The 22972-nt window shown below is 63.6% G+C and overlaps 4 protein-coding genes across 4 annotated transcripts; all 4 read left to right on the forward strand.

Moving 5' to 3' along the window:
• Positions 1-371: 371 nt before the first annotated feature.
• On the forward strand, positions 372-1382 carry LSCM1_07360 (uncharacterized protein; the record flags this gene model as incomplete). The annotated part of the gene is made up of 1 exon (XM_067324733.1): positions 372-1382. The coding sequence occupies one exon, from the start codon at positions 372-374 to the stop codon at positions 1380-1382; it is 1011 nt and encodes a 336-aa protein (XP_067181090.1).
• A 1462-nt stretch (positions 1383-2844) lies between these two features.
• LSCM1_07361 (uncharacterized protein) lies at positions 2845-10533 on the forward strand (the record flags this gene model as incomplete). The annotated part of the gene is made up of 1 exon (XM_067324734.1): positions 2845-10533. One exon carries the CDS (start codon positions 2845-2847, stop codon positions 10531-10533), a length of 7689 nt encoding a protein of 2562 aa, XP_067181091.1.
• An 839-nt stretch (positions 10534-11372) lies between these two features.
• Positions 11373-12377, forward strand: LSCM1_07362 (uncharacterized protein; the record flags this gene model as incomplete). The annotated part of the gene is made up of 1 exon (XM_067324735.1): positions 11373-12377. The coding sequence occupies one exon, from the start codon at positions 11373-11375 to the stop codon at positions 12375-12377; it is 1005 nt and encodes a 334-aa protein (XP_067181092.1).
• A 1949-nt stretch (positions 12378-14326) lies between these two features.
• Positions 14327-21634, forward strand: LSCM1_07363 (uncharacterized protein; the record flags this gene model as incomplete). Its single annotated transcript, XM_067324736.1, has 1 exon — positions 14327-21634. One exon carries the CDS (start codon positions 14327-14329, stop codon positions 21632-21634), a length of 7308 nt encoding a protein of 2435 aa, XP_067181093.1.
• Between the last annotated feature and the right edge of the window lie 1338 nt (positions 21635-22972).

Consider the following 22972-nt stretch of genomic DNA (forward strand, 5'->3'; position numbering starts at 1 on the left):
ACGTGTCGGCTGAGAGGGGCACACCGCAGACAGCCTCGTGCACGCGAGTGCGCCCTTTTCATGGAGAGACGATGCCCTTCTCTCCCCTGAGCATATGTCCACGGTCATTCGTGAGGGGGGCAGTGGCAGTGCGGCGTACCACCGATCTTCTTTGCGCGATGCCCCTTCACCATCACTGTCGCCTCTGCTGCCCGCTCACTTTACCGTTGCACATGGGCTGCACGGAGTGCAGACGCTCGTCGTCGAAGGCGAGCCCCCTCCTCCCCCCTCTCCCTCTCTCCCTTTCCCCACTCACTCGGCGCGGGCTGAAGGGAGGTGCATAGACGCACAGTTTAGGTCACCTGCAGAGGTTTCTCTGCGTTCCGGTCTTCATGACTGAATTTTTGTGCACCTCATGCGGCACACCGGCATGCCTGGTGCTCTCTGTCAGGTCTGCACTGCCCTCGTGTAGCACCGTTCTTGCAGACAGCACCCAACGCTTGCAGCAGGAACTGGAGTTCGTCGGCGCGACATGGTCTCGGGCGCGATTCTGCATTGCTTGTGGGAACGCGTTGCCTTTGCGCAGCGAGCTGCTGCCTCTCCAGCAGCCAACAGACCCGCTCACAGCAGCACGATTAGAAGAAAGAGGCACGGCGGCGTTGCATCCCGAACCGGGGACTCTTCCGGCACCGGCTGCGATGGTCTCAGTTGCGACGATGCATGCTGCCATGCTGATCCTTGCCCGCCAGCACCATGCAGAGATGATGATGCTGCAGCAGGAGCTGGCTCAGCTGAAGGGAGTCCTAGCGACAGCGCTGGAACGCCGTCCGTCACTTCGGCAACCCGAGAGGACACCGGCAAGGGCCTCTGACCCTGCACACCACACGGGGGATGCACCCTCGCTCGACTTCGATGAGGGCAACAACGCGCTTAGCAGCCGTAGTGGCAGCCGCGTCAGCAGCGGCCATTCACGCAGTCGATCTCCGTCGATTGTGATACCGATGTACGGTGCAGGAAGACCAGAGACACCCCCGACCGCAGTAGGAGGTGCCCTTCTTGGCACTCCAGGCAGCGTATCAATACCACTGCAACGGCCTGCCCCTCCACGTTGCTCACGCACGCTGCCGCGTCACTCGTGCAGCTACGATAGCGATATTGCGCTTCCTGCGCACGCTGTCTCGGCTGATGCAGCCCTTTCCACGCGGCGTGGCGCGCGATCCAGCTCCGTCCTTAGCGCATCTCTGCTGCATGACAAACTGCGCGCGTCTGCGCCCCCCACGCAGCAAGAGCTGCTCCCTATTGGCATGCGTTGGCGGTGGAGCGAGGATCACGAGCACAACCGCCATCTGCGCCAGCATGACGAGAATGCGCGCCTGCGAGAAGCACTGCTGCAGCGGCTGTGAAAAGTCAGAGGCGGTGGGCGGGGGGGCTCCACAAGAAGTAAAAGAGAGGGCGCCGTGCACAGCTGAGAAGGCGGCCGCGATGGGTGACCGCTGTTGGGCAGGGACGGGATGTGGGGGCAGAAGTGACCGCAGCGAATGCTGCCGACCATCTCGCGCCTCTACACGTGGGCGTATCTTTGTGCCTCCTCCACCCCCTCCCCCCTCTTCTCCCTCCCATATGCCGATGGTGGACGCCGCTTTGCTGCTGTATTGTGCGCCTCTTGGCGATTTAGACATTGGACGCCCGCACCCCTCCGCAGCAGAGGGCGCACTGCTGCAGATGCTCTGCGAGGAGGACAATCAGTGCCGCGTTTCACCTTACTCTTCTGCGCCTCTTCCCTTCTTTTAAGCGAGCGAGGTAGACGAGACGGATGCGCTTGCTCCGCTTTTCACGTATGCGCCAGCGAAGACAGGCTGGCCTCCGCTCACCTTCTTCATGCATGCGGCGTACACATGCGAGGCCTTCGTGAGTGAAGGAGGACTCCGGCGCGCGAGTGTGCGCACACCCGGAGGCCTTTCCACTTGAAGAGGAGGACGGGGCGTCTTTCACTCCTTGCGCGGCTTCTTGTGCCCCGCGCTCTCTGCCTCTCTCTATCTTCTCTGTGCCTGCTTCCATCCACCAGACAAGCGCCCATGTAGCGCCACCGAATTGCAGGCGTATAGTACTCTCTGCCTACCCTTCCCGTCGTGCTGTCGCCTCCTCCCTCCCCTTCCTCCGCTCACTGACCTCACCAACGCCCGCCGGCGGTTGCGAGCATCGTGAGCGCATCCCTCTACTCCACGCGGCTCCTATCTCACGCTGTTTCTTACCACCCAACCCTGTTCGGCCTCTAGTTGGCTGCGCACACGCACGCCCATTCCTTCGCGCGTCTCCCGCGTAAGAAAGGTGCGTTCCTCGGCAACCACTCTTGACGAGGTCGCTCCGCCTTCCTCCCTTTTGCTCCACCCTTTCCTATTCTACGCGCGCCGAGCCCGCACGTGCCGGACCTGATAGGCTGTGAGACGTGGCGCGGCCGTCGTGCGCACGTATACCGGCCTCCCCCCTCCCCCCACACAGGACGGTGTGTGTAGGTGCGCGCATCTTTTTCCCCCTTTTATCGACATTGCCGCCCTCACCGCGGGCGTCTTTTCTGGTCCTCACACGTCGATTTGTTTTGCAGGCACGGAGTCTCTCTCCTTTTTTTCCGGCTTGCCCTCGTCCCCCAGTCAGTGTATCCTCCGGTTGCGCTGCAGCGGCGTGTGGCGAGAGGAGAGCGTCGAGAACCACTCCTCTGTTTTATTCTCTGAGTGGAGGGTGCCCATATGCGCCAGCGCCTCTAGCGCGGAGGGGGGTCGTCACAGGTGCTCCCTGTCTTTGCAAGCGCGGCACTCAGCCCACAAGTGCCATATCTTCTGTTTGGTGAGCTGCCGCATACTTCAGGGGATGAAAGGCGCCAGCTTACGCCGCCAGCAGCGTCACAGCCACCAGCCGAATGCCTCGCAGGGAAGCGACGCGCCGGTGTCACTGGTGTTCCGCACACACGGTGACAGCCTTTCAAAGGCTGCGTTTCTTTTCTGCCCCAAGAACTTTAACTTGGCCAACCCTGTCTCCACCGCTGGCTCTGCAGCGGCGGCACCGTCAACATCCTCGCCCGGCTCGCCTTCGTCCGTCAATGGTCTGCCTCCACTGCCGGGGCGGCATGGCAACACTGCGTCACCGCAGCTGGCAGGTTCGCCGGAGGGGAGGCGCTTTTGCAGCGCCGCGTCGTCCTCGGCTGCCGCCGAGAGCGTGCAGACGCTGGTTGAGGCCATCGTGGAGCTTCGCCCCTTCTTTGCCCAGCCGGTGCACCAAACCCACAGCGTCTATAGCAGTGGGGCCGGAAGCAACCACAATGTCACTGGCCTGGCCCCCAACAGCCCGCTCGCGGGTAGCACCGGTGATGGGACGCTCAGTGCGCTTGGCCTCACCGGACGCGCGGCAAGCAACTCGTCGGTCGGGGCCGGCTCCCACGTGGACCTGATGGCCTTGTCGCCCTTTGTTTCCCCAACCTCTGGCGGCAACTTTTCCGGTGGTGGCGGTGGCGGCGAGGGCGGCAGCGCCTTCAGTGCCGCTGCTGCCGGCGGCCACTCAGGCATGCTGGGCAACTCGAGCCTAGCAGGTAGCCCGCTGCTCTGCGGCGTCTCGAGTGCGGTGACTGGCGCTACTGGCGCGGGCAGCGGAGCTGCAGGCGGCGGTGTCGCTGCTGGCACCAATGAGCTGTGTCTTCGCATGCACCCATCTGGTGGGTGGATCTGCCGGGCCATGGCGTTTAATGAGAAGGAGGTGAGCCACGCGAATGGGGCCATCAGCGTCAACCAGTCCCTCACGTCGAAGTGCGCGCTGATCAACGAGGTCGCCAAGGGCAAGATCATGGCGCGCATTCTGAGCTCCTACCAAGATGTACACGAGCGCTACGGGCTGTCACACGTCGAGGTGACCGTGGCTAACCAATATCTCAGCCGCTCCGACATGTTTCTCATCTCAGAGGCGCTGCGGGAGCGCATCCTCTACGAGGGCGAAGAGACGCACCTCTGCGGCTTCCGCATTCGCGTGCGCGAGATGCTGCAGGCGGTCGCGACGTCGCCGCACACGCCGCCAAATCATGCCGCCATGTCCGCTGCCCCTGCAGCGCTTTCAGGCTCTTTCTTTGGCGTGAATGGGCTATCTGCCGCCGCGGCACCCGCCGGCGTGTCCGCCTGCAGTGGTCCCGCCAGCCCTCTAGCCGCTGGCTTTGGGGCTGGTGGGAATGCCGTGAGCATGGGCGCTGGCTTCTCTGGAGCTGCTGGGGCCGGTTCGGCGTCCGTGGCGGGTGCCGTCACGAACATTCGTGTAGGCTGTGGCATTGTGTTGCCCACCACCCGCATTAACTTCCAGTCCCTGTCACCCGTCCACTACATCCTTCTTGAGCTGTCGTGCGAGATGTGGGAGACGACCATGGATGGCCGTATCGCGCTCACGTTGGCCATCCGTAAATTTCTCAGTGAGCTGCTGCTGAAGCAGCTGCCGAAGCGCAAAGCCTCACCACGTATCTGTGTTGTGTTTACGGGGCGATTGCGGACGGCGTTTCGGTTTGGCCGACACAGCGACATTTTTCACGTGCTCGAGTTGCCGCGCGATCTGCGCAGCAACGTGGACATTGTGGAAGAGATCCGCATGCACTGCGAGGCGCTTGTGGATCGTGTGTTGCGAGAGGTACAGAGCGCTGCGTGGCGGCAGCTGGAGGCCGAGGTGCGGGCGTACCGCGAGGCCGCCGTGGCGTCCTACCCACGCACCTGTGCAGCCAAGAGTGCAGGAAACGCGCCAGCGAACGATGGCGACGTCGCGAGCATCGATCCACAGTCGCCTCGGGAGGGGGAGAGGGGCAAAAGTGGTGCTACGACCAACGCCACGAGGCAGCTTCCTACAGCAAGCGAGACGCTGAAGGGGGCCCGCGGCAGCGGGGCCGTTTCTGCCGCGACTGCTGGTGCTGCTACGACAGAGGCCGCTTTGGACGCCTACGTGCGATCTCGTCTGCAGTGCATCGATGGCATCACGGCGAAGCAACTCTTTGTGCACGCGAAGCAGTCGAATACGCTCGAGGCGCTGAGCATTGTGCTGGAGCGGTGCACGCACCACTGCATCGATCGAAACCTCACGCTCTGCGGGCACGCCGTAACGGTGGTGTCGGCTGGAAAAGGCCTCTACCAAGTTACGAATAATCTTGTGCAGATTGTGTGCGCACGGCTGCACGACATGGGGCTGGAGAAGGTGCACGTGATCTGTGTCGGCCGCCCTCCGCTGCACGTGACGCCGCTACTCGAATACACGTCCCACGACGACACGCTGCGCTCACAGTACCATCTGCAGAGCTGTGTGCTGTCGGGTGCTGGCGTTGGCGTGCGTGGCACGGCTGGCGGCGCGCCAACACAATCGCTGGCGTCAGGAGGGGTGGAGCGCTACTACGAGATGCCAGAGTGGATGACCGTCTTTTTTTTTCACTCCTCTCTTCAACACACAAGCGGCGGCGAGACCGTCTTCGAGCTGCTGCCTAAGGAATGCTGGCAGCGAGAGCACTCGGTGACGGCGGCGCTTAGGACGCTATGGCCAACACCGCCACAACCGCACCTGCAAGCGCGGCAGCAGCAGTTTCGATCGCCCTCGGTGTCGGCGTTGCTGCCTGGCGGTGCGGGCGGCGACGCTGGTGAGGAGGGTGGCAGCGCCTCCGCCGGTGCGGACGCGGCGAGCAGTGTGCGCGGGAGGTACGAGGCTGCAACGGCTGCGACGCCGATGGGCTACTGTAGGAACCGTGACGTTGCCGCCGGAGAGGGGTCCCTCACGGGCGGCAACCCGCCTCTGCTTATTCCCGGGCTTGGGCTGCGCTCTTATCCGCTGCCGGTGGTGACGCTCCCGGTGCATCCTCACTCGATTGATTGGCTACGGTACACAGATGGTTGGGGTGCCCGTACACACGAGCAACACCCTGTGCGTCCTGCTGGGGCGACTACCGGCCTCCCTCCCGTTCCAGGCGGCATAGGGGGCGTCCCGATTCCGCCTCTTGCTCCCTTACATCCTCAGCCGTACCCTGGAGATGCTGGCACGGGCTCGTGGACCGGCATTATAGGCGCCGAGCACGCCTTGTCACCGACGTCGCCATTCTGCGGCGTGAGCGGCAAAGCAGCAGTGACCAGCTGGCTTGGCGCCGCTGCTTCGTTGCCGACCGTGTCTAAGCGAAGTAGCCCACTGCTAGTGCGCGCCACAACGAACAACAGCAGCAGCTTTTTTGCATCGCCGACGACCCCGGCGCAGGGGTCCATACCGTGTGGGCTGATGGGCACCGGCACACTTGGGGCGCAAGTGGCGGCTTGGCAGCAGGCGCAGCTGCAGCAGGGGCTTCAGCCGTTGTTCGCCTCCTCCACCTTCCCGCAAAGCTCTGCCTACACCTCGCTGCAGCAGCACACACGGAAGGCGCAGGTGGCACAAACATTCAGCAGCGCGCTTTCCACCGCGGCGGGCGCGCAAGGCGGCGACATTGGGAGCAGCGAAACCGCTTCTCCATCGGCGGCGGCAGCGTTGAGCGGCGCTCAGCAGCGGCGCTCCCGCGGTGCGGCTGCCGCTGCGCCGGTCGCCGTACGCCATCACCTTGCTGCGCCCAGCGGGAACGCAGGCCATCACACCACCATGATGGCGGTGTCCGGGCCCGCGTCGGGCAGCGGTCGACTAAGCGACTCCATGCCTTGCTCCTACGCGGCCAGCGGTAAGCCAGCGTTGCATGTCAGCCGCTCTTTCGACCACAAGCGAACCTCAAACCTGGAGCACCACTCCCTCGGCACCTTAGAGAACTCTGTGCGCAGCGTCGGGTCCTCTCTGCTGGGCCTGCACAACAGTGCACCGCGCCTGCAATCTCGTTCGCTGCTGTGGCGCGAAGGCAGCACCACGAAGTCAAGCCACAACTCCATCGTGAACGCCGCAGCCGCCGCTGCTGCGACCACCACGGCAGGTACAGATCCCGGTGTCAGTGGCATCAATGTCCCCGGTGGCCTGCAGGGCGTTGGCGGCGGGCTGCGATCTGTACAGCTGCGGCTAGAGGATGGCAAAATGTACCGCGATGTGATGGGGGTGGCTCTCTCGTTCGCGTCCTGTGCGTGGTACTGTCTTCACTCTTCGAAGCTGCACCAAGACAGCGTAGGCGGCACAGCAACGCTGGTAATGGGCTTGGGCGTCGCAGCAGCGAGCGCACCAGTAGCTCACGCCATAATGGCGCGCCAGATAGGCGGCAGCGGCAACGGCGCCGCGGCAGCGGCGCTTGCCGGAGGCCTGCCCTTCTCTACAGGGGCAGCGGTGGATCTCGGACTTCGTCAGCAACGAGATGGGCAACCGCCTACTTTAGCGGAAAGGGCTGCCGGCACAGCTTCCGGGCGCGGTGGTGGCGGGCCCTCTCTGCAGCCTGCGGGGAGGCGGTGGCACAAGGCCCCGAGCGGTACGCGCAGCGACGCCGTCTTCTGTGGCTGCAACGTGGTGGACAGCGATTTGCGCCGTGGGTACCTGATCCTCGAGATAACCATTAATGCAGCAGTGCTACCTCAGTCCTTCTGGTCGCCGCGGCTGTTGTTGGACGACAGCTACTGGGCCCACCTCATGAGCTGCTTCACTGGGCGCGATGACCGCCTTACGTTGGAGGATGAGCTACACTTCATCTCCGAGGAGGATACCGACGACGACGACGCCCTCACTATCGGTGGCAGCAGCACTGACGGACACCAGTCGCCACTGAACGGCAGCGGCGGCCGGAGGTGGCGGGAGGCTGGCAGCGGGGGCAGTATGGCATCGTTGGCAGCCGCCGCAACTGTCGCCACAGGGGGCAGGGAGACGGGCGGCGGAACCTGCGGCGTCCCTGAGAGCGGTGGGGCTGGCGATGTGTACCACTTCCAGTCTGACTTCCGCCCGGCTGAGGTGTTCTGCCGCTCTCACAGTGGTATCACCGCGGATGGGCGGACACTCATCATACCCACGCACGCCAACAGCGTTCACTTCCAATCGTCTGAGGAGATCCTCTTGCGCTTCAGCCCGCGATTGTTCGTGTCGACCGTGGACGAGGTTGGTGGGGGGGATCTCGATCAGCCTGGCCTCACAACGGTGACTTCGCCTAACCTTAGCGGCACAGTCACCACACAAGAGGAGGCACACATCGCACGTCATTCACCGCACCGCGGGGGAGGAGGGGAGGGGCTCTCGAGTGTTGCTGCCGGTGTCGTGCCGACTGGGCGGCAGGGCGACTTGAAACACCTGGAGAAGAACGAGGAGGGGAGCTGCGAGCCGTCAGGGGCCACTGGCAGCGGCGCTGCAGTAAAAACGGCTACGACAGCCGCTACGGAAGACGGTGGAGCATCAACGTCACCTCATACGCCCCGTCCCGGCGTGGTGGATGCCCCAGGCAAGAGGGGTGACGACAACGGCGTCTACCGCGAAGCGGCATCTCATGCGAAGACGACGAAGAGCATAGATGCGGCTGCGCCATCACCGACGTCGTCTCACTCGGCTCCTGCGTCAGGCAGCGCGCGTGCTGGTGCAGAGGCGATGGAGACGGAGGCGGGTGGGATATGCGGGCGGGCCGAGTCTCAGGCGCAGCCGGCAGCTGTAAAGACCACTGCGCCAAGAAAGTTGCTTGATGCACCAGCAGACGGCACTGATCCATCGACAAAGTCCGCGACGCAGTCATCCCGGCCTTGGCCTCGGCCTATGCTTCTGCGACTGACAGCGACCGTCACCAGTTCCCCCGTTTCGGCTACAGGGGCACCGCCGTCGCCACTGCCTCTTCTCCGCGCGCACGCACTGCCCATAGCAGCGACCAGTCGTCAGGTAGGCAGTAGCATTGCTGGACCACCGGCGTCGTCGCCGACCCCGACGACCGTCATGCATTCAGCCGGGCAGTATCTCACACATAGCACGTGCCGCTACGACGAGGTGCCGCTGATGCCGGGCACCACAGTCACGGTGGGGTTCGTGCAGCTGCGCAACAGCTTACTCTTTGCCATCAAACCTATCGACCCCCTCCGGCACGGCTCTGAAGAGGAGCAACGCGAGGACGTGACGGCGCTGTCGCAGTCGGCGGAGAGCGTGAGCACCGCAACAGTGCTGCGCCGCCGCTGGCAGTGGAAGCACCCCGACATCGCTTCGGAGCCACCGCATCTGGCGAGCTGGACGCGCCTTTGCACGTGCCGACTGCTGCCCTTGTACGGTGGCAAGCCAGCGTACCCACGCGAGGGATTCTACACCGTGTCGCCGCATCAGTACACCGTGACCAGCCCCGGCGGCAGCAGCGCCGACCCATCGGAGGAAAAAAAGCGCTTGCTAGAGTTTGTGCTGCAGCGGCTTCAACAGCAGTATCAGATCGTGGCGGACAGCCCGGGCCTCATCGCTGGCTCGCAGTGGCCGCGTGCTGACCCGTCGCCCAACACCCGGCTGGAGATGTCTCTCGGGCACCAGACGCACACGCTGAAGGTGGGCGAGACGGCGAAGACGATTTCGGTAACGCGCATGCTGCACAGGGGCATGTATAGCAATGGGCAGGTGACGCACATGCTGAGCTACCGCTACCTGTTGTGGAACTATCTGACGGACGAGTTCACCACGTGTGAGGTTCACATGGAGGCCCAAGTTGGCGAGCGCAACGCTTTCCGGTGGGAGTCGCTGGATGGCTGGCTGCAGGAGCGGCCGAAGGCGTTTATTCCACGCGGCCCAGACGTCTGGCTGCGCTCGCGCGAGGTGGCCGTGGCGCTGCTTCCCGAGGACGCGGCGCACCCTCCGTCTTATGAGGACTTCTGCCGTTTCATCAGCTACAGGTTTTCGGTGCACCTCTCGCCGCAGGGCAAGGCAGTGTGGAGGAGAAAGGAGAGCGGTGTTACGCTTGACATCTCTGCAGCGATGCCCCTCACTTTCGCCGAGACTCCGCCGCTCATGGACGTGGCGCTCGTGCACGACAACCCGCTTGCTCTCGACACACGAAATGTCATTGACCGCGTCACGGGCCGCACCGTCGGCTTCGAGGTGCCTGTGCAGGAGCGCCTCATGAGTGTTGACATCAGCCTGCCACAGGAGTACAGCATCCACTGTTGCTATTTCCTGAAGGTGTCCTGGCTGGCATGCGCCGCCTCCATTGTCGTCGATTGGCTTGGCTCGTTCATCGCGAACGCCGCGCGCTACCACTTCCACGCAGTTCCGTTGGGCTGCTACTACAACAGCCCCAAGGTGGAGTCGCTGACGGCGCACTACGACGTGGAGGCGTCGTCGCCGGAGGAGGAGCCGGCACTGCGTCGCGCGCTGGTTGAGCTGCTCATGACACCGGCCTACCAGTACTACCCGGACACGCCGGTAGTGACACGAAATTGCCGACTCGTGCACTTCAGCGGACTGTGCAGTGTGATTGTGCCGCCGAGCGCAACGACGGTGGCGCAGTGGTATCAGAACGCGTTTGTGCGGCAGGGCTCTGTGGAGCAGCTCGAGTTGTTGGCACACTTCAAGCGGGCGGTGGCATCGGCGCGGGAGCGGGTGGCAGACATGGCGGCTGGCTCTGTGTCTGCTGCTGGTGCGCCCCATTCGACCGCGGAGCACGTGTGAGCTACTAGCAGGGACGTCTGTGCGGTCCCCGGAGATGCGACCGCTGCTTATGGGCGATGGCATTTACGGCTCTCCGCTGGAAGCGTTGATGTTGACACCCGAAATAATGGTGGGGCGGGCGTAGCGGAGGGTCGATGAGGTACGACTGTGCGCCCGCAGGTGAGAGTGGGGAGGGGGGGATAGGAAGAAGCGATGCGAAGCGCGTGGACGATGTGTGTCGCCGGTGCTGTGCCGCTAATGAAGGGACATGCGTATGCCGACTGGAGGCCGAAGGCGGCTGATGCCGCTTGTGGGCCGACCAGCAGTGCCGGGGGGAGGTGCAGGCTCCTCATCTTACCCCTCCCTACCCCCATGTCCGGCCCGCACCCACCCTGTGCGTCAGCCTCCACCCCCCTCCCTCCCCCGTACCCCTCGTTCCCCACAAATGGGCCTGCGTCTCTGACCGGCGCACCAGTTCGACTGCTGTCGTCGCCGTCCTTTCCTCATCACCTCTCGCTCGCAATGGTGGGCCACTTCCGCCACTGCCACACGCGCACTTCTCTCTCTCTCCCGCACCCTCTGCTCCGTAGATGCACTCAGGCTTCCGGGGACACCCCTTCCCCCCTCTCTCTTCCCTTACATCCGGCTGTCCGAAGCGCTGTCTCCTGTTGCGCTAGCACGGTCGGCCCTCTGTGCGGCCTCTCCCGTGTTCCATCCCATCTCCTCATACATACGCGGCTCGGAAGGGCACTAAGCCCCTTCCCCTCCCTCTTCTTCTTCAGGTCGTGGTTACCAAATTGCGTAGGCGCCCCCTACCTTCCGCCTTCGAGCCCCCATCTCCGCACCTGCGCTAACGAATCATGTCCGTCGCCAATGCTGAGTACCTCACGCTGATCGGCAGCCGTCTCTCGGCAGCGGAGCAGACGGCGCTGCAGTGCTCGCTTCCCTTTTTGTCGCAACGCTACCGCGGCACGCCGATCCACCTTTGGGGGAAGGTCACTGGGGTCAAGGCGCACTACTGGGTTGCACAGGCTTTCCCGAACGGCGAGTTCGCGCCGTCGGTCAGCTTCTACAGCATCGACGGTGGAAGTACTTGGACGATGCTCTCAGCGCTGACGGAAGAGCAAGTGCGTCTGTGCGAGGCCCTCCGTGGCCCCTACCAAGGTGTGCCGAGCTACGAGTACAAGATGCGTCACGATCTACCCCCCGAGACGGACGAGGCCGCCCTGACGATGCCGACCCCAGACGACGTTCTGAAGAAGGCCGAGGAGGATATCGTCGCTGCTCGTACCGCCGGCGACTCCAAGAGTGACGAAGACGAGGAGGAGACCGAGGAGGAAGAGGAGGAAGAGGAAGAGACCGAGGAGGATGGCGAGAGCGCCGCCGTACCTGCGCCGCGCAGGCGCACGGCCAAGTTCTGCATCCTTAGCGTTACCGAGGCAATGCGCCTAGCCCACTTTGTACAGGTGCATGATGCGGACTGCCGCTTGACGGTGCGCGGCATGTACGTCCTGCAAGACGGCGCGGCTGTCGGTGTGCGCAACAACACCTTTGGCGGACAGCCTCTGCATAACGCGAAGAAGCCGTCGTGCTACGTCAAAATGGCGCGTGCGGGGAAGGAGGAGCGAAACCGTGTCCTCTACGGCCCCACATACAACCCGTACACGGACTTTCTGATGCCCATCACGGACGATGCCCCGGCGGGTGTGTGGTCGGTCAAGTATAACGCAACGGCGAATGTTGTGGGCGTGCGCAACCTTTTCTACGAAGGCTCGCTTTTCTGGTACCGTCCGGATACACTAGAGTGTGGCCAGATCTACTGCGGCCCCGGCGAGCGCAACTTTGATGTGTGCTTCATGCTGTAGACGGTTCCTCTGTAGGCGTGGCGCACCAGTCCGCGCGCGCGGTGCCAGGGGTGACGATGCGCGAGAGGAGGGGCGCCGGCTGCACGAGAGGGGAGAATCGTTACTGGTACTCTGAGATGGGCGCCCGTGCAGGTGCACGTGGTCAACCCGACGCCATCACCAGGGCCGTACGGAGTGTCATCCAATGAGAGCGCCAGAGCGAATGGGAGGGGTTGTTCCTGGTACACCTACTGCTCCGAGGAATGAAGGACTTGTGGCAGAATGCGCAGAGCAACGCAGAGCGCCGTGCGATTCACACACGCGCTTCGTCCCCGGGCTTCTTCTGTTTCCCTCCCCCCTCTCTCTGTCTCTCCCCTTTCTCTGCCATTTTTCATCTTTGCGCACTTTGAGGCAGCGCTGCTCTGAGGGTGCGCTTCTGTCCTCTCGCGCCTTCGTCGTCCCCGTCATATTCGCGCCCTGCTTTCCCTCTGCCGGCTCCACGCCACTTTCGCACCCGCGCATGCTGCTCTGCCGCCGCTCTGCGCTTCCAGTTGCGCATGCGTCGCTGAGCACAAGCGAGGAGTGCTTGGCCGTAGCGGTAGTGGCCGGCTGCAGCTGCGCCGATGTACATAATGCCTGTCCGAGGGTGAAGCCACAGAAGAAGAACGCTGCGGATCGGCACAGCAGCTTCGTCTGCGTGCGTGCCTCTTTCGCGGTTCTCACGCCCTCCCCCTCCGTAGCCTTTCCCACTGCTGCCCTCCTCTCCAGCTGTGAACGCGCCAGCTCTCCTGCATTGCAGTGCGTACCCATGTTTCGTGAGCACACGTGCCGTCTCGGGGAGGCGGATAGTGGCAGCGGACTTGGGCAAGGGGCAGCAGAAGAACCACCGCAGCGAGAAAAGCGGCCGGAGAATGGCGTAGAGTGTGTGTGTGTGCGTGTGTGTGGCGCGTCCCTGACACCTGAGACCGAAGCGGGGACGCCCCCCCTTCCTTGCCATGTCCTGTGCGTCTTCGCCCGCACTGCAAAGAGAGCGCCAGAGGCCGGAGCTACTTCGATTTGATCCCTCTCTGTGGTGTTGTCCGATGGCGGCGCCAACCCTTTCTGCCCTCGCGCGCAGGGGCATCTCTGCCCATTACGGCTTCAAACCTCAGGATGGGCAAGGCGGGCCATCATGGACATGAAGGGAAGGGGAGTGGATATCGTTGCCATGGCTCGCCCCCTCTCAGGGTCTCTGACCTTCTCCTCCTCTTACTAACGCCCATCTCTCCGCTCTCTCCACCTCATTGAATGCTCATCTCTATTGTGCTCCGTTTCAACGCGCTCGCTTCGGTACAGATCGGGCAACAGACGCGGCGCTCCTTCAGCTGCTTTCATCGAATCGGCTTACAAGTGCTGCTCTCTTCCTCTTCCCCTCCCCCACTCCCCATCATCGCAGAGCCTCGCTGCTCTCCTCATCGACTCGGCTCGCTGAAAGCGCGTGCGCAGACAGAAACGCTCACGGCCGGCTGTGTGTGTGAGAGATAGAGTGTGTGTGTGTGAGAAGGCGCCTGACGTGGAGCGATTTTATCTTGTTTCGCTGCCTGCCCTGAGCTCCTCCGTTGCTCGTGTTTACGTTAACGCACACACATATATCTATCTATCTATCTAGATATATATAGATATATATTTCAGGCCGCGCGATTGGCTTCTGGGAAAGGGTGAAGGCGACTGCATGGTGGGGCACATCGGTGCATTGGTGTCTGGGTGGGGCCTGAGAGTCTGACGCTCGAGGCTTTACTGGTGCGTCATTGACCGATCTTCCTCTGAAGCCTTTGCCCTCTCCAGCTCTCGGGAGCTCTGCACCTGCATGCGCAATCGCACTGTGCGACTGTATCTCGCGTGCTATTCGCGCTGCCGTTTCGCATAGCTCTCATTCGGTCGGTCAGTCGCGCGCTCTCGATCTCTGCATCCGCCTCGTCCACCACGATCCAATGTCTTCCTCGTGCTCGTGGTCTTCATCTGATGGCGACGACAACGACTGCGCGGCGTCATTCTGGAGTGACGCCAACGATGCGGCGAAGGCGGTGGCAGGCGAGGCGAGCCCAGAGAGCGCAACGCGAGGGTGTTGTGCTGAGGAAGGCACGCTCGCTGGTGGTGGCGTTGTCGATGGTGTGGAGGGCGCCCGGCCACTGGAGCCGAGGGAGCGCATTCATCGGTGCATTGATCGATGCATTCCCCCGGCGCTTCTCGCCCATCAGCGCGCCACGGATGGGACCGTAATGGCGCAGCTGTGCGCGGAGCTGGAGGCGTTCGGCGCTCCTGACGCGTGGGCGACGCAGGTGCCTGCAACAGTGTTTGAGGAGTACGAGGCGACGGCCGAAGAGGACGCGAGGGATAACGAGCCAAGCGGCTCCGCCAGCGCCGCCCTGCAGGCGGGGCCGCAGGTGAATCTCTTCGAAGCTGCCTTGTATTCCTGTGAGAGCGTGGCGTACCCCTCGCACCCGTCGGTGGTGGAGCTTCGCCGCACTGCGAAGTCCGGCAGAGGGTCCACAGCCTCCTGGTCGACGCTGGTGCGCCACTTGTCATACCTGACTGTGCGGCTACACAGCCTTCTCTCTGCGCCACACGGAGGCGTGGGCGCGTACGTGCTTCCGCTACGCTTTCAGGCGTTGGTTGTGCCGCTCCTCTACGCCTGGGCGACACACTGGCCCCTCATCGAGGCCGACATCGAGTGCTGGCAAGCGGTCTTGCAGTGCTTTCATGTGGCGTGCCGACCACCGAAGCCTGACAGGGCGGCCGCCGACACAGATAGCGAGGCAGCCGTTCGCGCACCCTTCACGCTGCCCTGGCAGCCGCTGGCGGCGCTGTGCCTGAGCACGCGAGACGAGCAGAACGCTGAGCTGCCCTCGTGGCGCTCCACTCTCACCGCTGTCGTCACCTCGCTACCCTCCCTCTGCCGTCGAGCATCTCCTCACTTCACCCCGGATGCCGTGGACGGCCTATGGGGCCTCGTCGCCGGCCAACTGGCGCCGACGGAGGACGGCGTAGCTGCGCTGTCTCTCTTTGTGCGACTGGTTCCGTACCGTCACCTCTGCCAGCCAAAGACCGACGTGGCTGCAGCACAGGGCTCCGCTGAGAAGGAAGTCACGCGCGTGAGAGAGGAGGACGGCCGCCAGTCTCAGGGGCAGCAGAGGGACGGGCTCGAATCTATCCCAGCGGCAGCCGCGCTACCGCAGCTGACGGCACGGGCCAAGCAGATACTGCGCTTCCTGCTGGTGGAGGCGGCAACGTGGGAACCGCCGGGGCGGCCCTCGCCGGTAGTGGAGCCGAGCAGCGACAAGGGGAACAGGTCGAAGCCATCCGCACACTCTTTTTACCTGACATGGGGAGTGGCCGTCATGACCTTCGTCGGGCTGCTTGCACGCGCGCATCCTGGAGTGACCGGCATGGACGCTTTCGCAGAGCCTCTCTTCACCGCGTGGCTGCAGGCGCTGCAGCTGCCGGCCGGGAAAAGTGGCGCACTTCCAGACGGGTCTACGGCCACCGTGTCGCATCTTTTGCGCAGCGGAGGTCATGAGGCGGACTCGTTGCACGGCCGGAGGACTGTGCGTAGTGGATCCGAGGCGGGCTCGCTCGCTAGTTACTGGACAGCGGCGCCCTACGCGCGACTGCTGAACGCCTTCCCGGATGACTGCGACTCACCGCTCTGGCGGCACTTGGAGCGGTGGCTCCACGCCACGAGCGTACTGGTGCGTCCTGGCATGCCATGCAAGAGAGGCAGTCCTGCCGACCGCGTGTGTGACTGCTACACCGCGTTGGCGCGGGAGGCGGCTCGCCGCTGTGTTCTCAAGGAGAGGGGTGCGACATGCGAGCTGCACCCGTCGCGGGGAGAGGCAGTGGAGGTGGGAGCTGGCGCGCCGGCCAAATCTTCTTCCGGCGGCTCTGCGGCCGACTCGGCCACTGGTGCCGTACCGCACCGCTGGAGCCCCGCCACGGTGGGGAGGTTCGTCTCGTTGCTTCTTCCACATGCTGTGGCGGCGTTTCAGGCCCGTGCGCGGCAGGCGCAGCTGTTTTTGTGTGCTCTGCTCCGGCTCTCGCCCGAGAGGGTGCTGCCGCATGTTCTCAGCTGTGTGCGCACAGGCGTGGACAGCCCGACACAGGTGGCGGTGCAGCGCGCGGCGTCGACGCTGCTTCTCACCGGTGCCGTTCCCACCCTTCTGGCAAGCGCGACCGCTGCCTCGCTGCTGTCGACGAGTGCGAGCAGCGCGACTTTGCTAGCCTTCTTGCGGGAGACACTGCCGCAGTTGCTGGCACTCGTCAATCCAAGTGACTTGGTGAGCTCGATGCCTGTTCTCTCCCTCGTGGCAGTCGCAACAGGCTACGCCGCGGCAGAGGAGGTGTTTGGCAGTGCTGTGGAAGTGGACGCCTTTGCGAAGGCCTACACGGCACGGGCGCTTCCGCTCTTTGCCGCCCACGCAGACGCCAACAACGGCCATTTCGCGTGCGCAGAGGTAATGTTTCGTGCATTTCTTCGGACGCTGCCTCACCCGGCTCTCTCGACGGTGACGCGCGAGGTGTTGCGAGAGGCAGTGAGTCGCGATCACGGTGCCCGCATGACGGGGCTGGTGCGCATGGTGGCTGCTTGCGCGCCGGCGGAGGCGTGGGCCTGCGCACAGAAGCACTGGCTCCGTGTCTTGCTTGACTTGTCTGCGCGAGATGCTGAGGTGGAGTGGGCAGCGTCGCTGCTGGCGGCCTGCCTCGCCGACCTGGGCGACCGCTCACTCGCACGCACCCACGCCGCGGCCATCTGGCGGGGTGTGCAGCTGCAGCTGTGCTTTCTGACAAGTAAGAGGCGTCGCGGCGCTGCGGCGCAAGTCATGGAGGCGCTCATGACATCGCTGATGCGGCCGCGGGAGAGCGCTGCTTGTCACGTTTGCATGGCGAATGGCAGTCACCCCGCGCCACAGCGGCTGCCGAAAGCGGAGGAAGATCGCTGTGCGGCTGGCTTGCCAGCCACTTCGACTCCACTGCTGCCAAGGGTAGGCACAGCGGCAGAGGCGCGTGTGTACGTAGACTGGCCGGCTGCCGAGGATGTGCAGGTGGCGGTGGACCTCTTCAACGCGTCTCTTAAAGACTGCGTGCGAGTGATTGCCGACGTCAACGGCGGGGGCCTCCTCAATACTGCCGCCACAGAGACGGCAGCAGCTGTTTCAGGCGATGGTGACATCTCTGTGCACGCGCGGTTCTTCGCAAACGCCGCCACTGCCGCGGCCGAACGAAGTGGCGGCCCGGCCTCTCACGCTTGCGAGAGCGCCGCAGCTGTCACGCGGCAGACCGTCTTGGAAGGGACGCTGGATTGGATGCTGCGGCTCCTGTGTGAATGCGAGTGGATATTCATTGAGGCAACGCCGACGGCGGAGGCCGCAGATCCGGAGCAGATGCGTGGCGTGCCGTGGTGGGACGTGAACCTGCACGTTGCGTGGTGCCCCACCGGCGCACCGCTGCGCCCAGCAGCGTGCCGGCCGGCTTACACGCGGACGGAGCTGTTTGAAGTGCTTTATAGGTGCGTGTGCTTGCCCATGCTGCACCAACACGTCGTCGACCCCTTGCGCAAGTGCGGTGTCGAGCTGACGGAGCGGTTTGGCGTGCCCCCCACCGAAGGGGTGTCCATGCAGACTGATGAAAGCCTAGCTGACGTGACGGGACTGCTGAAGCTGCTCCAGTGGCTGTCGTCCTCCGTTGTGCGGCTGCCACAGCAGCGGTGGCGTCCAGCTGCTTCGTTCTCACACTACTTGCGCCAGAGCTTGAGAAATCAATGCCCGTGGGTGCGTCGAAGACTTCCGCTTGCGTGCTGGGTTGATTGGTCGCTGCAGCTGCAGCTGGAGGCGGTGACGCGCGGGCATCTGCCAGTGGCACAGAGGACCTTCTCGGCCGTTGTTGCTGTGCTGCAATGCCTGTCTTTCTCTCCGCGCCGGTCCGTCTGGGAGGGCGCGATACGGCTGCTTGTGCACGTGCGCCTCTTCGGTGCCCTCGACAGCGCCTCGCTCACGATTTTCGAGGGGCGAGTTCGCGCCGTGGCGACCGCCGTCATCAGTCAGTGGCGTGCAAGCGTAGCAACCTCAGCGCCCGAGGTGCCTGAGGCGAAGGTGACATTGCGTCCGCAGGAGCAGCCGCTGCTGTGTGGAACCATTTCACCAGCACAGGGAAGCTCAGCGGACGGTCAGAATGGCGTTGGCCAGCCAAGTACCAAAGTCGCTGCGGTGCTCATCGGAGTGGCACCTTCCATGACGCAGCGACTGCATACGTTGCAAGGTGCGCTGGAGGGGGTGCAGAGGCTGCTGGTTTCACTGGCACTCAGCCGCGAGTTTTTCGAGGCGCCATCCATGTGCATTGAATCGCTGCGCTTCCTGACGCGCTTCCCAGAAGAGCTGCGCTCTCCCACGGCAGGCCTGCTGCTCCCTCAGCTCACTGAACGTGTGCGCTCTGCCAAAGGCTTCCTCCCTACCGGTGCCGTCCGCTCCCCCTCCTTCGCCGGAAGCTTAGTGCATGTCGCCCACGGGCTTGCTTCCACGTACCCTGCGCGCGCGGTGCTGCTGGTGGCGTATGCCCATCTCGTCTACTGGCCGTCACCGCATCGCTTAGTTTCTCTGCGCGCCGTCCGCCGCCTTACGCGCCTCACCCTCTCTTCTCACGTCGTTCTGCGGTGTGTGGCAGCTGACTTGTTGCAAGCCGTATCACTCCCAGTCACCGTGCGCGAACCGATGTGGACAGTGTGCGCGTTACCCGATGGCCTTTCGGTGCCTCCTTCGTTCTCGCTGTCACCGGACGCTGTGAAGGAAACTCTGAGTGAGACAGAGCAGCGGACGCACCAGGAGGCCGTGGCGGCGGTGAAAGACTGCTTGCATAGGCTGACAGAGGCGTGCCCGCTGATGCCGTACTACGTCGGCACGGCGGGCCTTGTGTTCCCTCTCAGCTATCTCACGCTTCCCAGGTGCGCAGCAGCCGAACTGGGGCTGTATCCGGCGCACGCAGGTGCGGAGTTGGCATCTCATCACTGGAATCCCATCACCGGTCGCGCCTTCATGGACACCGCCACCTACGCGCGGCCTTCCGACGCTGTCGCGTACCGTCGTGCGTGGCAAACGGCGCTCTTGGGCGATATGAGTCGCGACGGTGGCGACGTCGCAGTGCAAGACGCGGAGGGCGGGAGCTCGTGCGATGCAGACGCGGCGGCACAACAGCTGAGTCCACATGCATGGGTGCGGCAGCTTCTAGCACTGCCGGTGGAGTGTTCCCAAGGGCATCATGACCGTCAGGTGACTTCGCCCATCACGGTGGTGAAGCTGCTCGCGTCGCTGCCGCGGGAGTCGGTGTCGGATGATGCGTCGCTGTCATGGTCGCCTGCTGCTTCCGTGCTGCTCGCATGGGCCGATGACGAGCTGCAGATGTGGCGGTGCAGTCGCCAGCAGAACAACCAACCACGCAGCGAGGACGGGCTGTGCGCCTCTGCTGCCGGTGCAAACCATGGTGACGGTCATTCCGCGTCTTGTGCCCAGCGTGGGACGGCAGACGCACCACCTGCTCACCTCAGCGGCGAGGGAGCGGAAAACTTACGCGCCGCCACGCTTGCCGGCGCGGAGGAGAGTAGGGAGATCGAGGAGGACAAGATGTACCGCCTCTTTCGCTCTCTTGCAATTGTGTCCTCAGCGGTGCTGCGACTGACAGTCCCACTGCAGCCGGCGGTGAGGGCGAGGGCAGCCAAGAAAGGCCCTGCAGATACGGGGCTGCGAGCGCGGGCAGTGCGCTTCTTCTCAGACATTATTGCGTGCGTTTGCAGCTATGCAGCCGTGCCGCACCGCGTTGCGCAGCGGGTGATGCTTGTAGCTTTCACGACGCTGGGAGCGTCAGTGACGTCGGAGGAGCTGTGGACCATCGTCTATGCCTTGCTAGGCGAAGTATGCAGCACGGCTTCCGTGGAGAGAGCAGCGGCGGCCGCTGATGACGCCAGCAGAGGCGGCGATGATACGTGGTCACAACAACAGCAGCGCCTCTTGTCCTTTATTGCCGCCCTCTTCCGTGGAATGCCGCCAGCAGTCATCTGCGCCAGCCTCCCGCGCCTGGCCGCGCTGCTCGAGACTCACGCAGACCTCTTCCGTTCTTCTGCAGTCCACGTCCGGCAGATGGCGGCGGCGGTAGTGGCGCAGCTGATCGCCTTCTCCCCTCTGCAGAGTAGCCTCCGAGCCGAATTCAGCGGGTGCCGCGCCTCCGCTGACGCGCTCGTTGTCTTGCTCATGCGGCGAGCCGACAGCACAGTCTTTCGCGGAAGGCTTCCGCTCCTGTGCGGTGGGACTGGAGGCAAAGGCGATCCGGGGAAGGTAATGCCAACGGCCTGTGGCGCCCCCACCGTCGCCAGCGACGAGACGCCTAACTCTGCGGATGTTGTATCGCCAACCACCCAAGATGCGGCGCTGCTAACCTTCACGATGCTCTGCCTACAGCAATCCACGGTGGATTTGCTTGAAGCACACGCGAGCGACATGGTTCTGCTGCTCTGCTGCTGCCTGGACCTGTTCTTCACGGAGGTTCAGCGAGTGCACAAGGCGGCCGAGATGACTCTCGCCTATCTTATCGCTCGTCGCATGCCCAAGGCGCTTGTCCATGGGTTAGTCGAGCAGCTTTGCCGTGTCTGCACCGGCTCCGTCGCGTATGGCGCTTCGCGGCGGGCCAAGGCGGCGTGCGCGTGTGCGCTGGGTCGACTTATCTTTCCCAACCTACACCGCATCGGTAAGTTCGCTATCATGGAGGAGATTGCTGCCGCGAGCCTCGCTGCTTTGGCGCATCGCGACGCTGGCGTCCGTGCCGAGGGTAGCCACCTGATGGCCGTGCTTACGAAGGTCGCGGCCGAGGCGCAGACACGTGTGCTGGTGCAGCGGCTGGCGCAGGAGCTGCGCCAGCACCCTCGTGACGCTGCAGCGGAGCACCAGCGGGAAGAGGCGCCCTCTATCGCTGGCGCAGGCGCAGCATGTGTAGGCCGTCGTGTGGCCCTCGTGCAAGCGCTGGGCGCGGTTGTGCTGGCTGACCCTGGCGACCTGTCCTCTTACGTGCCGAAGGTGATGGTGCAGCTTGCGTTCTTTGCGCGAGAGGGCAACACCGAGTGTGGCCGTGTGGCGAAGCGCGTCTTCGAGGAGTGGTGGCATGCGCACCGCGAGGGCTGGGAACATGTCTACAAGTCGCGCTTTACTCCGCAGCAGGTAGATGCCATGTCCGAGCTTCTGCTGGCACCGCGCTACTACGCGTAGGTGGCGATGACCGTGGGGGAGCGAGGAGGGGCGGCGCCGAGGTCTAGCAGCGGCTGTGACGAGGGGAGATTTGACGTTGCGTGTTCCTTTCTTGCGAGTGTCAGCCTATCGATTTCCCTCTTTCCATCAGCGGCCCGCGTCCGCCCTCTCCCTCTCTCTGTCGTCCACTCGTCCGCCGCCCCCTTCCCTCCCTCTCCCCTCCTCCACCACCGGACGCGCTTCCTCGTCCTGTGGCACTCCAACGCTGCATGTACGTACGTGCCTGCTTAGGAACATCGAAAGATATGCTCGGAACTCACGCCTTCTCTTCAGAATTTCGCAGTACCACACTACGCACTTCTCTCTTCATTCCCCAGAGGGCGCGCGCACGCTGAAGGCCTACTGTTGAACAGATGCGCGCTGTCCCTTTTCACCTCACGCGCGAGGGATCAGCACAAATAAAGAGGGCCCCTGCCAATGCATGTGATGGAGAGGTGGAGAGAGGGATGATGGCCGTGGCGGACTCACGCCCGTCATTTCTACGCCGCCTCCTACACTTCTTTCTTCAGCGCTCTCCGGAGGTGTCGGAGCCCGTGTCCTTTTCTGCCCTCCCTCTCTCTCGCTTGCCGCCATATGCTATCGAGCATGAGGCGGAGAGGGAAGTGAACAGCGCAGCGACTCGCGCGCATCCCCCCCGTCGGCCGCAGCAGGGCTGTCTCACTCTCTCGAATACTCTTGCGCCTCCCATTCTCTCTTTTTTTTCCAATTTCGTCGATACACACGTCGATTCTGCTCACAATCACACGATGAGACGCACTGTGTTGTCGCCATCGTTGGCCAGGCCCCCGCCTTCGCCCACACTCCCTTCCCCTCCCCCCTCCCATCCAATCACCTAGCAGCAGTTCTTTTCAATTCCAAGGAGTGCGCGCGCGAGGTACGGCCTCCTCTCCTCCCCCTGCCTCTCCTTTTCTTGTTCTTCACGGATACTCACACGTGCAGCAGACGTACGCGTTCGTCTACGCGCCGAGGGCTTCCGGCGAGGGTGAAGGGGCCGAGCAGTCTCGGCTCCCCTCCTCCCCCTCCCCCTCCTTCGTCTTTCACCCACGTGGCATGCAGGAGCGAGAAGGCGATTCCAGTGCCCTTTCCTTCCCACGATCACCCCAGCCCTCCCCTCCCTCCCTCCGGGCCTTTCTTTGCTCGCTTCATTTACTGCCGTATTTCAGGCGTCTTGAGGCAGGGCGTGGAGTGCCTGTACTTTGGGTCATCGCTTATATGTGTCGCACTCGTGTCATCTGCTTTCTTCGCTCACACCTTTGGTGCGCCGGCCATTCGTTGCCACTGCGGCTTCCACCGTTGTCG

This window comes from Leishmania martiniquensis, chromosome 7 (assembly GCF_017916325.1).
Source record: "Leishmania martiniquensis isolate LSCM1 chromosome 7, whole genome shotgun sequence".
NCBI lineage: Eukaryota > Euglenozoa > Kinetoplastea > Trypanosomatida > Trypanosomatidae > Leishmania > Leishmania martiniquensis.